At 43.2% G+C, this 16,695-nt stretch overlaps 2 protein-coding genes across 2 annotated transcripts; one reads left to right on the forward strand and one right to left on the reverse strand.

The window, feature by feature from the left end:
- Positions 1-502: 502 nt before the first annotated feature.
- On the reverse strand, positions 503-9,261 carry LOC119166819 (putative RNA-binding protein EIF1AD). The gene is made up of 4 exons (XM_037418186.2): positions 8,842-9,261; positions 7,215-7,323; positions 4,813-4,921; positions 503-689 (listed from the first exon to the last, which is right to left on the reverse strand). Exons 1-4 carry the CDS (start codon positions 8,926-8,928, stop codon positions 527-529), a joined length of 468 nt encoding a protein of 155 aa, XP_037274083.1. The 5' UTR covers positions 8,929-9,261; the 3' UTR covers positions 503-526.
- A 225-nt stretch (positions 9,262-9,486) lies between these two features.
- On the forward strand, positions 9,487-15,509 carry baf (barrier to autointegration factor). Its single transcript, XM_037418187.2, has 3 exons — positions 9,487-9,654; positions 13,295-13,428; positions 15,199-15,509. The coding sequence occupies exons 2-3, from the start codon at positions 13,303-13,305 to the stop codon at positions 15,343-15,345; spliced, it is 273 nt and encodes a 90-aa protein (XP_037274084.1). The 5' UTR covers positions 9,487-9,654; positions 13,295-13,302; the 3' UTR covers positions 15,346-15,509.
- The last annotated feature ends 1,186 nt before the right edge of the window (positions 15,510-16,695 follow it).

Raw genomic sequence — 16,695 nt, forward strand, 5'->3', positions numbered from 1 at the left:
AGCCATGCACACCAACATCATCGGTGCAGTCTGGAGTGCACCTATCAAGTGTTTCAGACAAGTGGGTTGATCTATGTATTAATGATGAAAGCAAGAACAACAGCGCTTACCGCGTACAGTAGCTCCCACAGATCGTACTTGCTGCACTAGTGTGCCGCGTCCGTTGCAGTCAACGTTTGCTTGCTGTCATGAGCCAATGCTCCTTAGGGTCCCAGAAGTGTTTTCGTTGAGCTTGTTTGTTACACATTGTGAAAGGTGAAAACAGCTAATTAGTGCAACAAGAAAAATGTGCCAAAGCTGGTAATAAATACTTACAGAGCATGTAAACAAACAGGGCTGAATCCAGGGAATGCACGAACATGAATATTGCAAACAGGCTGGATGTAAAACGCGCTGGTTGTAAAACACGCTGGTAAAGCTGCCCACCCGTCGCATGTGTTGACAAAAAAAACGCGGTCCGATCGCAATGACCATTTTTGACAAAGAAAATGAAAACAGCATATACAAAAATAAGCTTTATTTTGCACTATTCTTCATCTTCACTTTCAGTGGACGAGGAATCGCTTTCTTCGTAGACCACAGTGGGACGGTTGGTATTGACAAAAAGGTCATCGTCGTCGTCGTCACTGTCTTTAGGACTGGTGTTGCCGCAGTCGCCTTTACCGTCGTCACTGTCAAATGCCTTTGGCCTGTGAGGAATCAGAAAGAGAAACTAAGTGTTGTGGGGGTGCTGACACCTCCTGTAAAGTTGTTTGCGCCGCGTGGTGCACGTGTCTTGCACAGAAGCCGTATTTTGGGGTCACGGCTATTGAGGGATAGGTGGCTATGTGTACGCGAGCGGTGATCACCACTATAATCATCATCATGGTATAGCGCCGGCGGCAACAAGCCTTGGTACCGGCGAGCGAGATATAAGCTGTTCTCTTCTGCGCTTGGCGGTTGCCGCAAACTGTTGTCTCTAGCGTGGGTCCCTGGTGCATAGCACCGCAAGCCGTGCGTCGGGGGCCCTCGTGGTAAGTCAAGGGTTGGTGACGCCGCCTTAGGTGTGTTATTGTGTGTCATTTTTTGGAATGTATGGTAATATTGTGTAAGGATGTCTTAGCGTGTTGATCACCATTTATGTTATAATAATTTGGCGGACGATATCGTCGATCAAAAGTAGTTAAATAAACATATGTGTTGTTTGGTTTGGACCGACCGCGTCGGCTGAGTCCGTTCACTCCAAGAGCTAGTGGCCCTCACCACCTTCGAACCCCACAGTGTCAAATGATTTGCAACAACGAAAACCTTTTTCACATCCGACAACTGCTTGTGTATGACAGTTCTTTAAATGGGCCGACAAGTGGCCAAAACTCCTGGTAGAAATGAAGACAGTGAAATATAGTGCCAGATTCCAGCATACTTTTCATATTCTACATAGGCTTTACAAATTTAAATAGGTTCTACATGTAACAAAAAATCGGTATGCCCAGCAGAGGAGCCTTGAAGTTGATTAATCAGTTTGCTGTACGTAATCACATAGTCTGATGCTGACATAAACGCCATTCAGTCGCCGAAATTACAGTATGCATAATCGCTGCTCTATTCTGTGCTGCTTGCTGTTTACAAGGCAAAATGAGCTGCACGGTGAGAAGCGTCGCTGCCGTCGTGGCAGCCAGCGAACCATGTCGAGCCGCAGCGAATGGGCACATGCACAGTAAACCGCCCTGCTCGAACACAAGCCACTTTCGTGTCACTGTTCGCAGCATGTATTGCCTTGCATGTATACGACTTCATATTCACCGTAGACAGAAAAATTCTGATTACAAATGTTTCATGGCTTTTTGCATGTTGTTATTCTGTGGTTAGACACTCTGGCCTACAAGTTTTTGATTGCATGAAATAGGTACCATAACAATTGGTTGTCGGTCCCTCCAAAGCTCTAAATTGTTCGGTGCAACAATACAGGTCCTTCTTTTCTTGAATTCTTAACTAAAGAGAAGTGTGCTAGAAAATTGGGAGACCCTTAAGCTTTGCCTTTAAGAGCCGCACGGGATAGCGACATCCTGTTCCTAGTGCATGAAACACTTAGTGCATGAAACCTTTTTGAATTTGCTATGCATCCACTACGTGACTTTAAGGGAACAGGCGCAGTAGCATGTGTGCCTTTTGTAGTGGGGGACTAGCTTTAAACTATGAAGTAATTATGATAACCCCAAGTACTGACGCCCCTTCGCAATGTACACTTGTACCTGCATTATTACGGCAATATTTTGTGTTGTATTGTGAAGTATGTACACAGGATGTGTGTGTTTGTAAAGCATCAAAGTAACTTTCACTGTATTTCTTTATTTGCATCTTTTTCGATTTTTCGCTCACAACCAACGACGCTGACGCTGGAATTTCTGCAAAACGAGCTCTTTAACGTTATAGTGTTAATTTGAAAGTAATATATATGAATGCACTAATAGCACATTCATCAGTCACATTCTCAGGCATGCACAATAATTTGGATGCCTTTGAAGCACTGTCATGTTATAACATTCGAAATTTGATACAATTGGCCTGCTTGTAATAAGTCCAGCAATTATTTTGCTTTAGTAGTAGCAGATCAAAAGTATCGCTTTACAATGTGTGGTGCAATGAAGACTACCAAGATTGCCCCTGCTTCTGCTTATGACTTATGATTGATTGATATCTGGGGTTTAACGTCCCAGAACCACCATATGAGAGACGCCGTAGTGGAGGGCTTCGGAAATTTCGACCACCTGGGGTTCTTTGACGTGCACCCAAATTATACGGCTTATGAAACGCAAGTATTGAATGGTTTTTGCACAAGGTGAGAGTATTCCTTTGTGACGCCAATTAAGATAGACCATCCATAAAAGTGCAAAATTCATTTGATGCTAGGGAAGTAGAGAATGGAAGCCACACTGATGCATTTATTGCCTGCTTCAATGACTCTTGCTGATTTATTGTGGCTTCTGGTGACAACCGAGCAGGCGCTAAAGTCAGGACCACACTGACTGCTACGGCAACGAATTTTGGGGTGGCCTTTCTCATGGTTCATTGAGTGATTTTTAATGTAGTCTTGACCTTAGAGCCTGCTCGGTTGATGCAAGAAGACACAATAAATCAGTAAGATTAATCATTAAGCCCAGGAAAATTATTGAAACAAGCAATAAAGGCATTAGCATGGCTTCCATTTTATCATCCCCTAAAAAGTTGCATTACTTGAATGCGACAGCGAATTCAGGACCTGTCACACCGTGTGGTGTGTGTGTATATTTATCCTGTGCTCTTTTCGAAGTAAACCTTGTTAGAAATGGCACACTGTACACGTGTACTCTCCCTCTGTCTATTGTTTTTGTTGTGCCTTACACTTCAAATATGCTAAACTAGCATGCGCAGTCTACCATTTTTACAAATAATTGCAATTGCAATGTAATTATTTCATTACGGTACAGTTAGGTATGCCATACTTCTTCATAAAATGAATTCAATTACCTGAGCATATTGCATCCAATAGTTATCTGCTGATAGAAAACATTTCTCAAAAATATTTTTTAAATCTTTTGAAATTATTGTCAAAACATACCACAATAAGCATCTCGTTAAACATGGTACTGCCTTCAACAAAGTGATCATGTCTAACAAAAATATTCCAACCAGGAGCAATATATATATGAGGTTTAGGTACAAGAATGTTTAATTTACCATTACACACAAACCTCATCAAAACAAAGTCACACCTGCAATGAAAATACTTCATTTCCAAAAATTTGTAATAAGCATATATTTTCAGCACTGCATCTATAATACCCCTGTCACACGTGGCAACATAAGTGCATTTCACGGCGAGTGTCATTCGTGCATAGTCACACAAAAAGTTTTGTGTCACTCGCTGCAAAATACACTTGCCGGCAAGTGCATTCGCCAGCCTCACTTCGCTGCGATGAAGTTTGTATCCTTGGTAGCAGTGACTTGCACAAAAATACACTGTTGCCTAAAGGGGTGCTCAACCATTGTTTTTGTAATAAAAAATACTACTACATGTATTCAAGCAAGTCGCGATACAACAAAAAACCTCGCTACTGTTACCCTCGGGCAGTTTGTGGCCACATCCTCTAGTGGATGCGGCAGCACGAGCTGTGCAACGGCAATGTCTGTCGCGTTTACTTTTTTGCGCACTTGCAGATATCAAGGCGAGTCGTTCTCTAGAGATTTGCAATGGCGTGTACCACTGGTGCTACTTACATGAAGACAGTGTCGTCAGACGATGAGACACCGGCGCGAAAATAGAAATATATACTATGTTGCACTAAAAGAACGCCGTTTCCAGTGCCATCATTTCAAAAGTGCACTTAACTTTTTCGTGTAGCAGGGCACTGCCAAAATCACACTTTGTGAGTGTAAACACGCTCGCTCAAAGTGCACTTAAATTGCCACGTGTGACAGGCATATAACAGAGCTTTTCTCCATTTAGATTGTTAAAACCAATAATTTGTTATATCCGAGTTCATTATATTAAGGTGTGATATTAAGGTCATTATATTAAGGTATTAAGGTGTTTGTCAGTGTTTATTGTCTCTTTCTGGCCACTAATACCCAGAGATGACAAAAAGTGAATCATGTTTACAATGTACACACCGTGTTGTAAAGGGTTCTCCAAAGCTTTGTTATTTAATACATGGAGGGTGCCGCCTTCACATCAAAAAATATGGTCAGGTCCAATTACACGACGTCCTTGAAAGCTGCTTTTATCGAGCACTTTGACTGCATGAATACTAGACCAACAATGAACAGTATGTACAAAAATCCTGGATGACTCACCACAGGCCCTCCTCCTTGATGTACTTTATCTGGTCGCGGTACAGGATGCGCTGTATCTCAGCCTTCACCTTGTCTCCTTCCTCAATTGGTTCAACGATGACGTAGTCACCTGGAAAGCAAGGCTCGATTTTTGTAGCACCCGTCAAATTGCGATCGTGAGCCTGCTGTTAACTGACCAATGCGAATGCAAAAAATCGTGCGCAGTGTAAAAAAAGATTCGCGGACAGCTAATGAGAAACAATGATAAGATATTCTTACAACAACGTGATCGCCTGTGTTTTTTTTACATGCGAGTAGCAAATATGGAGCATAATGGACAAGCAAAAAAAGAGACAGTAGGGACAAGAAGGAACAAAGGACCGCACTTCTCGTCCTCATCTCATTTCAAGCTCGTAATTATGTCCTGTCAGTATGCATGATACCAACTAGCCCAACTCTGGTTGCTGTTTGTAATATTCACAATTACAGTAAAACTTCACTTGTACAGACTTGATGGGACTTCAGGAAAAAGCTTGTTGATTTGAATGTTCCATGTTTTTATCCGAATCATCCTTTCATGTTTGTGTATATACATATGATATGCATTGTTGGCAAAAAAAAAAAAAAAAAACTGTTGCAAGTTTGCGAACATGCGTGCCCTGTTTTCTCATTTTGTACTGAGTCTCAACATAGTGCAGCAAAAGAATGCGGAACTGACACAGCTTTGTTGAAGGCTATTACAAGCTGAAGGGTATACCAGGTGATCAAACAAAATTCAAAGTAATTGATTTATTTGTCACGCTACCCATTTCCATGTTAATTCATGCTTATTGATGGTCTTGCAAAGAATGCTGTAATCTTCTGCTGCATGATTGTTGTAGCGCAAGCTCAGAACGATGACAAAAAACAACAAAAAAACAAGAAGACGAGCACTCGCCTTCTTGTCCTTTTGTCATCGTACTGACATCGCGCTATAACAATCGTCATGACCTACCAACCAGCCCAAATTGCCGCGCTTTTGCTGCAGTTGTGCACTTCAGACTGCAGCGGCCATGATTGAGTTATTGTCTCCAAGCTGTGATGAAGCTTCTCCGGCAGAACAATTTCCTGTGCAGCGAGGAAGCTCAGTTTCTCCACACACATCAGTACTTTCATGAAAAACATCCAGGTTTTCATCCACGCTTTTGGATTTGACATTCATAATAACCAGCATGTGCTTGTAAGGACAAGGCTGCAGCTGCCAATTTGGCTGCGGCTACAGTTGTCTTCGCGAGCATGTAAGCAGGCAACAGAGTTCAAGGCCAATTCGAACCCGCCTTTCTTCACTTGTCAATAAAATGCATTGACAACATAAAATCTCCGTCTCTGCAATTAGCTCTGGTGTGGGGTACTGTCGTCGCAGCTGATGGTGAGGGCCACGAGAAAACACGGCACAAAAAGGATGTTGTTCTGGTTAAAGTGATCAAAATGTCTCGTTAGGAATCGAACGGTGTCATGAAAAATGTTCGTAGAAGTGAAACGTGCTATGCAATGAATTTTATTAAACTAAAGTGAGTCGGCATTAGATTCAATAATGTTTCTGTAAGGTATTTGAGAAAGTTTTGTACAACTCAACAATTAATTTAACTGACATTTTTTCAGGCGATGTTTTACTGTAATATTTGATTATAATTGTCGGAGTAATGTCCCCAAACTGCATTATGACCACGAGGACGTCATAGTGAAGGGCCCCGGAAATTTTGACCACCTGAGGTTCTTTAACATGCACCTAAATGTGCACAAGCTTTGCGCATTCCTGCCTCAGAAATGCAGCTGGGATCCAACCCCACGACCTCCAGGTCAGCAGTCGAGTTTCATAACCATTAGATCATTGTGATGAGTACACAATTATAAATTAATATAATATGGTACATTGAAAAGTGTACGTGCACATTTTTTCCTTAAGATATAAAACAAGGCAATTTTATTAACAGCAAATGAGTTATTGGGCTAACCCCCCTATACCGTGAATTACCGAGCAAGCCCCCCCCACCCATGGGAAGAATAATTCAACCAGATTTGGGAGGGGGGCTTTTGCTCGGCCACAGTCCGGTGCTTATTTCAAACCTCCCGAAAAAGTGAGGGGGGCCCTTGTTCGGCATTTTATGGTCCCCTACTGACAAGATTTATAGGCATACGGTGCCTGAATTACCAAATACAAATGGTCCATTTCAGGATGACAGCACCGGCTTCTAATGGCATGTGTCTTCACATGATGAAACTACACCGGCTGCATGTCTTCTTCTTGGACTAATAAGTCAGTGTCCTTTTCTAGGACCAAGAAAATTACGCTTGGCTCGTAAAGTTGTCACTGGGAGACGTATATTGCACTTGGCGTGATTACCATCGGCAATGCAACTAAACTTGGAACGGGAGACACTCACCTCGCTTGATCCATATGTTCTTTCTGAACTTCACCGGCATGCTGACCAGGTAGGTGTTGCCGGACGACTCTTCCACTTCGTGCAGGTTGTTTCCTCTACCTTTCAGCACCTAAGAAAAAAAAGCGCTTAGTACAAAATGTTACAAGCGATACACAGCCAAAACGTAGCCCCATGTCAATGAATTATGAGTCGCATGAGTGAAAGTGGAAAAACATCGCACTATGTGTTCAAACTATCAAGTGACATCGCGGTGACAAAAGATGGAAAATGAGCACTACAGAGCTTACAAGTCTGTGACAAGACAGGACTTGATAGAAGTTATTGGCTTCATGCAGCTCCTAGAATGCTTACTCGAGAAAACCGCAATGAATGATTTGATTGATATGTAGGGCTTAACGTCCCACAATCATCCTGTGATTATGAGAGACACCCTAGTGGAGGGCTCCGAAAATTTCGAGCATCTGGAGTCCTTTAGCGTGCACCCGAATCTGAGCACACGAGCCTACAGCATTTTCAGCTCCATCAAAAATGGAGCCCTTGCAGCCGGGATTTGATCCCGCGACCTGCGGGTCGGCAGCCGAGTACTTTAGCCACTAGACCACTGCGGCGGGTCAACAAAACCACAATAGTTCCGCCCCAATGGGAATGATGGGCAGTACGTGGATTAAGTCATTGCACTTGCGGCTTTATTTATTGTTGCATTATGGCTTTGGTTTTCCACTGAGGGTGTTTTAAATTCAGAAGTCGTAAAAACTGATCGCTCGTTGTTGTCCTTTTCTACTCTCTTGGTCAAAACGCACGTCCACTACCTTCATTACAATTTGGATAAAAGAATAGTTGATCATGAACCTAGTAAGCTAACTTGAATTGCTGAGCCTAAAAAGCTCAAGGTGGTGAAGTGACCAACTGAACTGAAAACTACAAGGCATGACATTCAAGTCATAATTTTTGAAAAACCTCTGGGGTTCTCCGAGTCCAGGAACATTCCCTAGAATGTGGAAGGGTAAACGAACCTAGGGAGAGAAAAGCGGTGCGGGAACGAGATACTCCCTGAGAAGTCAACTTACGAGTCTTTTCGCAACGACTGAATTACCTATTGCATTTCTTCCATGATCACTTCACAGCTGTTATTGTGGAAATTTTGACTGAAATCACCTTCACTAAACTACGCTTAGTCACTGTCGCACTACATGTTCACCCGCACACACCACGTGTCTTTCCAGTGTTTTATTATGTCTCAGCAATGTGGGAGGAAAAAAAACCGCACGAATGTGTCTCTTCTGTAGTTATAAATCATGCTCTTCAAGCAGCTTCTATACCTTGAAAACCTGAGTAAGTGCACAGCAAGGGCAACTAAGTGGTTTTCTTACCCTTGCCAAGGAGGTGGCGCGCTTTTTGGCGCGGTGCGGACATCGGCCGGGTGTTCTAAAAGTGTTTTTCGCGACTTCAGGTAAACTATTGCGATTCACTCTTGGTTATTTCTCTAGTTTAATGATTTCAGACCTAGTTTGTTTGCATTAGTTTACTTTGCCTCGGTTTTGAACATAGATAGTGTACGAATAACCAGGTGATCCCCTAAAAGCTATACAAACAAAAAACGTTGGTAAACAGGAGATGCGACTCATACCCGGACGATCTGTTGGTTTTCCGCGGGGAGAACGTACTCCTCCAGAACTTCCCTGGTGACGTGCTTGATCTTGGTCGTCTGAGACATGACGTAGGCCGACGGCAGTGGACGCGCCTCCAAGACTCGGGGAACGCAAGAAGGCCTCCTCTTCGATGAATACTGGAGATCGTCACCGCTTCAAAAACACCTCGGGTCGCTCGTGAAGACTTCGACGAGGATCACGCTGTTGCCACGGCGGCCAGTTGAATTTCGCGTAGCGCCGACGGGGAACCGTAAGACTTCTCGCCCGGAACCAACCGCGCCAGCGAGCTCGCACCACAAAGAAAAACGTTAACTGGAGTTTCTACGAGCGTAGTACGAAGTCCAAATGTGTGTGTTTTGGGGAGTTTAATGGTCTTGCGACCGCACACATGGAGTCCGCCATCTTGACTGTTTACTTCGCGTCTCCCCCTCGAGGGTATTGATAAAAACGCTTAACGTGTACACGAATTAACCCAAAGTTCAACTCACTACTCCATATACACAAAATAAAATGTGCCAACAATAAATAAAAACTTCAAAACGAAATGATTACCTTAATTAGCGTTAAAAAGTGACTGAACTTTGACTGCGCCTCTGGTGTCGAGGGTTCAGATTCGCAACTTTGGATTCGGTGATTTCATCCACCTCATATTTAAAAGAAGCACTGCGCCGACCGGCTTTGGGTCAAAGTTCAAATTTTGTGAGGTTAGCGGTGGTTAGTGGCTGTCACTGACATCTCCTGAGACTTCGAAAGAAGCCTTCCGTACATCCGACTGAAAAAAGCGAACAAAGGTGAGTTTGCCTGTTCATTGTCACAGACATGTCGCGCGGTCCGCGGACACGGTTATTGGGCTAGTTAACGGCTCCTTGGTTGTCCGTCAAGAAAACTGTGCGTTCCCGCTCATTTTCTCGTTGTGCCGGTGCTGCGGCAGTTAAACCACCTATTTTGTGTAGTTATGGTAGTGTAGCTGGCTTGGGTTGCCCTAGTGGCGAGCCAGAAAGAAAAGGGTTAACTCCCGTAGGACTCGGGAAAGGAAACGTTGGTTTGACAATCCGTTAACGAGTCATATTTTTAAACACCAAACGACCAAAAGGCCTGAACACGTGGTCGTGGGCTGAAGTTTGACGTTCGTGACTGCATCGTTTGAGTGCGTGCACCTTCTGTTCCGTTTGACAACGGTCGTGCCCGGGGACTGTTCGTTGGAATGGGCTTGCCAGACGCGATGTAGTACCCCTTCTTTAAGCTTTATCTGTCGGGTTTTCTATTTGTGCCGTCAGTTTGCTTGGTTTAATGGTTAAGTAACGCTAATAGCATGAGGGGTTAACTCCCACATCAGGCCCATTATTGTGAATTGAAGTAAAGTTTCTATGTAGTGACGGTTGTGATCCGGTAGTGCTATTTCGGTGCAGCCGCGTTCATAATGCGGCTGCATGGGTAGGCGTACTTTCTATGGACAGTAGCTTGGGCGGTGCTGCGCGTCCAAAGTTTGTAGCCAGCCCGCCGCACCCTGGCTTCGACAGTTATCTTATCGCTTCCGTTTATTCTGTTGCGCCGATACCATGGTCTGCGACGCTTTGGACATTCCCCAATTCTGAGCCACCCTAAGTCTTGGCAGAGAACCATCACGTTTGTCTGACGCAAAGCTTGTGCGGCAGGCTTATGGCATTCCCGACGCAAAACCGAAACTATAGGGAGATTTTCAAATAGCGGCCCCAAAGAAATAGCGTGGAGGCCATTGCGCATGCGCGAAACCCGAACTGCGCGGGTGCATCAAAGCCTGCCTCAAAAGCTTAGCGCCAGACAAACGTGACGTCACCCACTTAAGAGACGGCTGACCTAAAAGGGGACGTCTCCAAAGCACCATAGACCCAAATCGAGCTCGCATAGCGGACTTGCGGGCCCCAAACTTACGGGGCACCTATTCGAAAACTCTCCTGTGAGTCGGTTCAGTTTTATTGAGGTTTCTTGGAGGTTTTGGCACGAAATTTAAAAATGTCACTTCGAGCTTGATGTTCTCCGCTAATCATGAACTTGTGATAGCGGAATAAATGGCATTAGAGCTCTCGAAGAGTACAGTTGTCATTCTAAGCAATGTCATTGTTCATGTCATTGCCTTCTCGAAACTGGGCATGTTAAGTCTCTGACAATATACTTCGTGTTTACCAGTTGAGAACTGCTTGGTCTTTACTAGGTGCCGTTAAAGTTGTGACGTACTGGTGCGGGAACTTCAGGGTGCTGTCGCCACTCTCATTTTATTTTGCGCAATTCCTCGTTGCTTGCCAAGCTTTTCACGGCAGGCATGGCAATTTTGGAATCTTTTAAATCGATAATCAATCAAATGAAGCCTCTATTTTTTTATATATACATGGTTACATTGTTAAGGATACATAGAAAAGGGTCCTAAGGTCAAAAGACCGGACTCACTGGGACCTTCTGTACATTATTATTATTAGAAACAAATAACGAAGGCACAAAAATGTCAAGCAAAAATATATGTAAAAAACGAGTATTAGACAGAAGGAATTTTACTATAATGGGAGACATTATTAATCAGTTTTTTAGCACAGAGAACCGTTTTCTAATTATATAAATATTAAATAGACATCCATCCATACAAACAACAAAAGCGTGCAATGAATGCCAGCATGAACAGTAATAATGCATTTCACGTAATGTTAACATATTAATTTGTAATAAAGTAAAAAGTGCAAGAAAGCAGTACATGCTGTAAGAATAATTTACTGATACAAGAAAAATCATTGAATCACAGCACTTGTCTCCTGCTCTGTTGCTTTTGTTGACTCTTGCGGTAGCACTTACCCATTTTCAGAATTGATTGCTCGGGACCATTTTTTTTTCATTGATGGTGCATTGATCTCGCTGCTCGTGGTTGTCAAGCATGTAATAGTTTCGTGAAGTTGATAATGGCACCATTTATGGAGGCATTAGTTCGTGGCAACCTGCACAAAGCCACAACAAAACTTGTGCGTATTCCTGGAATGAAATGGTCTGCATTAATGAGAAATGCATTGCCACGAAACCCTTGTTCATCCGTTTACATTAGAGTCGCATCGATGAAAGCCACTGGCATTGGCGAAGGTTGTAGTTATTTGCACGTACTGGGACTCATCCTATGGCCATAGCTGAAGGGGCGGGGGGGATTCAAAAGTAAGAACATGGTGAAGGAAAACGGTGTGTGGGTCAAAAACGAGCTTTACTGGGCAGAGTATCCCAGGATTCAATAGTTCTGGGAATATCGTACTGCTATAGCGCAGCTCAGTTTGAGCATGAACAAAAGAGGCAACAACAAAGTGAAAGACAGGGAACAGGATGAGCGATAAACTTCCAACTCTGTTTATTGCATGATCCTACAGCACGTTATATGGCTGGCTCGCCTTACAGTACACAGGGCGTGGGCTTGGAAATGACTTTCCAAGTGCTTGGAAAGTCGTGCTATCAAGTTTAGGTGCTCCTTCTGTTGCCTGTGTTCTCTCTTCTTCGCTGTGCCCCGCCGCGGTGGTCTAGTGGCTAAGGCACTCGGCTGCTGACCCACAGGTTGCGGGATCGAATCCCGGCCGCATTTTTCGATGAAGCGGAAACGCTGTAGGCCCGTGTGCTCAGATTTCGGTGCACATTAAAATAGAACCCCAGGTGGCCGAAATGTTTGGGGCCCTCCGCTACGGCGTCTCTCATAATCATATGCTGGTTTTGGGACGTTAAACCCCTCACATCGATCAATCCCTTCTTCGCCGTTACCTCTTTTCTTCATGCTCAGAGCTGCGCTATAGTAATACGATACAATGCACTTCCATGCCCATTCTGCAGTACTTGTAGAGTCCTTGGACTAAGACTAAGAAAGACTTGTTGCAGAGGGAAAAAGTTTCAAAACTCATTGCTGCTTCCTGTGGCTAGGAGCCTTGCACACGATTCACATATATTGAAGGATGAGTGTTGTAGTAAAAGAAGCAGCAAGTGTGAGAGTTGGATATGCGTTGTTATGCCAGTGAGAAACATGTGAAACGAATCCTAGCCAAATTAATTCGCATAAAGATGCGACCATCATAATGATGATACAAAATAAAATTCCAGTTCTCTGAACATGCTAAATGCTGTTATTTGCACAAAATTAATAAGGGTTTCATATTAGTATCCTCTATGCAGTCACTGCATGAACCATAATACCATGCAATATACTACATAACCAGTTTTGGGGCTCTTTGGCTGAACCATGGCCCTTGTACCACTAAACGCCATACGTCATCATCCATACAGTAGCATATTCAGGAATAGGTCACAGGAGTGTTACTTCTAATGCATTGAAAGTTGTTTTGTCAGATCTTTAGCACTTGAAAGTGTGCCATAGTGTACACCTACTTTTTGCTCAAAGAGAAATAGCTTGTTTCTCTTTTTTTTTTTTTTTTTATGCCGCAGAGCCAGCCATGTCGTCAACATCACAGAAACATCGCAACTTTGTCTCCGAGCCGATGGGCGAGAAGGCGGTCACAGACCTTGCCGGCATCGGCGAGGTCCTCGGCAAGCGATTGGAACAAAAGGGCTTTGACAAGGTGAGGCTCCTACAGTGCACTGCGGGCAAATGCAGCATATTCTAGTGCACATTCTGCGATGGAGCGGAACCTAACGTCTCAAGAGAATAAGAGGGAGCAAACGTCAATAAATGGACAAGCGCCCCTGCAAGAATACCTGTCTGCTGGGGGACCATATAATTAATTCTGAAGTCTATTCAAAGTGGCCAGAAACAACATCGTAACTTAATATTCATTCTCGGAGGCATTGTTCCTCAATGCTTGTAACTGAACAACATGACTTTTTGCTTGTGTTATTGTCTTTATTGGGTTCACTATAAATTCAGTGGTGGCACTGGTGGCCATTTTCGCTCACTATAAGTGTGTGGTTGCATTTAGCGTGAAAAGAAGCAGGCTAATTCGCTTGTCTGGCTCGAGTCTTTACGTTTGAGACCAAGCCAAGTCAACCAGGCTGTTCTATATCCCTTTTTAGAAAAAAGTGGTGCCTAGCTAATGACAAAATGATTCAGCACTGCCTTTTTCGGTTGTTTTCGGTTGCTGTTCTCACGTTTGACTGAGACATGCCTGTACCGGTACCATGCAGTGCAATGGACTGTTCAATCATGGAATATGTACACAATCGCACCCCTCTTTGCAATCAAATGTCACTGAGGCAACTGCAATTCAAGTGGACGATAGTTTACCTAACTTGAGTGGAAACTCTACTTTTGTTCACATTTCAACGACTATGGACTTCTATGTCTCTGAACACTTGTTCTGACTAAGTGCATACATTAAAGCATATATAGCTTCATTCTTCTAAGTTGTAACATAAAATTAGTCCTAATGTACTCGTGAAGCTCTTTTCTATCATTTTGACTAGTAAGAATTCGCTTTGAAACATCCACACCTAATGTCTGACTGGCTTGCCACATTCAAAGGAGATTCAGCAACCAACTTAGAAGCTTTGACCTCAAATACGGGCATTGCTTGCAACCTTTGTTTGTAAATTGACTATTTGAGCAAATCTCCAAGCTGGCTTTTCTGCTAAGTCGTTTTCCAACCCAAAGATCTCGTTCCCAGACTGCTTTTCTCACTCCTTGTGTTTTTGCTTTCCCCCACTCCCTTCTTTATGAATGGCAGGTTCTCGCCCGCCATGCAGTATGAGGGTTCGTTTGAGGTGGGACAATCACATAGTCATTGTTGGGGGGGGAAGTCGTTTTGTTGGACTCACATGCCTTCACTGGAATAGGAGTAGTAAGCACAGTGCGAAAAAAAAAAAAGCAGTCTGGGCACGAGGGATGGAAACTCACCTTGCAGATTTTTGCGAATGGTCCTTTACAACCTTGTGACATGCGGCATGATTTCTATTGTTATTTTTAATTGTCGATCAAAATTCACTGAGAGTTTTCTTTGCCCCATTATTGACCATGCCGCCCCCCACCATGTCTACTTCGCTCGGCCCTCTGCCTCAAAAAATTGCAGTCGTGAATTACTATAAATGCTCGAAAAACACCCTTTCAATTTGAAGAAAAATTCACTCTGTTGCACAGAGTGCGGTTTACCCGTACTCTGTTTTCAAACGTGGAACTTTTTTACGACATTGAGCAGTTTCACTGTTGTGTAATGTGCCTAAGAAGAAGTTGTTAGCATAAATGTGGGCGTAGTGAGAAGAGCATAAGGTATGTCCTGATCATCTTTCTGCCTTAATTGTCGATAGCAGTATGTACTGTAGTCGCGCAAGGCATCCCCTGATACCAGATTAGTCGCAGATTAAAGCGCTTAACCGGTATCGTCCTCCCATTCTTTCAGGCGTTTGTTGTCCTTGGGCAGTTCCTGGTCCTGAAAAAGAACAAGGACATCTTTGTCGACTGGATGAAGGACACTTGCGGTGCCAACACCAAGCAGGCAACAGACTGCTACCAATGTTTATATGACTGGTGCGATGAGTTCTTGTGAAGCTTTGGACTTTTTCAACAGCGACCAGCCAACTGTAAATACCAAGGGGACTATCTTGGTTGTACTACTACACCTATTGTATAACTGAGTGGATTTTCCCTGAGGATTCTTTTAAAACTTTGTGTTTTATTTTATCAATAAAGTATTTTATTCCTTGCTGCTGATTTTGCTTTGGTGTCTGCGTGCGTATGTATTTCATAAGGAATTGAAATAACAATAACAACAGGAAAACCTGGAATTTTACTTGGTGCAATATGTACAAATGGCAAACTATGATATAATTTTCTAGTCCATTCTATTTTAATGTGAAGTTGCTGAAAATGTGTTGATTACACGAAACATGTTCTTGCGTGGCCCTAATTAATCTACACACATGTCATGCATGAGGTCCTTATCTGTGTGTCTGACGGGCATCATACACCAGCGTCCATAAATTTACCAGTGTATAACTGTTGTATATTGCCAGTAATAAAGTGAGGCTGCAACTACTAAGAATTCCTGAAGACCTGGAATAGATCGGAGAATAAATCGAGTAGCAATCATTCGCATCATAAATGGCCTCGTATTATGTGAGCAAGATGGGCATGGGATGGGAGACTGCAGAAGAGAGCAGTTCAGACAAAATGTAATCTGTACTACACTGGGTAAGTATATCATTGGGTGAGGCCTTTGTGCAGAGGTAGATCGAATGAGGGTATGTTTATCTGATTTCATGTAATAGCTCAGTCACTTGGATGTTGAAAGAGCAAGCTGGAGCATAGCTCTGTTCCTCTGCACAGTGTTGTATGCATTAATTGGTGCTGTGTCCCATCTTGCCTTTTTTTCCATCCATGTGATCCTTCCTGCCACTGCTTGACTTATGCACTAGTACCAACTAGCCATCTGTCTGTCAATTTGCTATTTATCATATTATGAAAGTGTATTTGAAACAATGGTATGAGGGATTTCGTTTCCATTACTGAAGTATTTGTGGAATCTAAGTGTGAGAACAAAAAGGTGCACTTTCTTACCCTGAAGTTTTTGTTCAAGGATTTTTATACATTGTTAACAAGACCCCTAGCTTTGTTGGGAATACTGGTACCCTAACCTGAAGCTATGGGGAGCTCCACCATTGAGCGCATGGCTAAGTATTTCAGCGTGTAGCTTGGGATAGGCTTAATTAAAAACGGCAAGTTGGTAAGTGAACATACCTTTTACTATATGGGCAGTGCAACTTGTACAGAAAACTAAAAAGTACGTACACAAACACTAGTGTCACCAATTTTTTTACGAAAAAGCATTAAAGAGCTCCTTTTGCAGAAATGTCTGCGTGGGCGTTGTTGGTTGTGAGCAAAAGATCGTCTTGTCCAT

Source organism: Rhipicephalus microplus, chromosome 6, assembly GCF_043290135.1.
Source record: "Rhipicephalus microplus isolate Deutch F79 chromosome 6, USDA_Rmic, whole genome shotgun sequence".
Classification (NCBI taxonomy): Eukaryota; Metazoa; Arthropoda; class Arachnida; order Ixodida; family Ixodidae; genus Rhipicephalus; species Rhipicephalus microplus.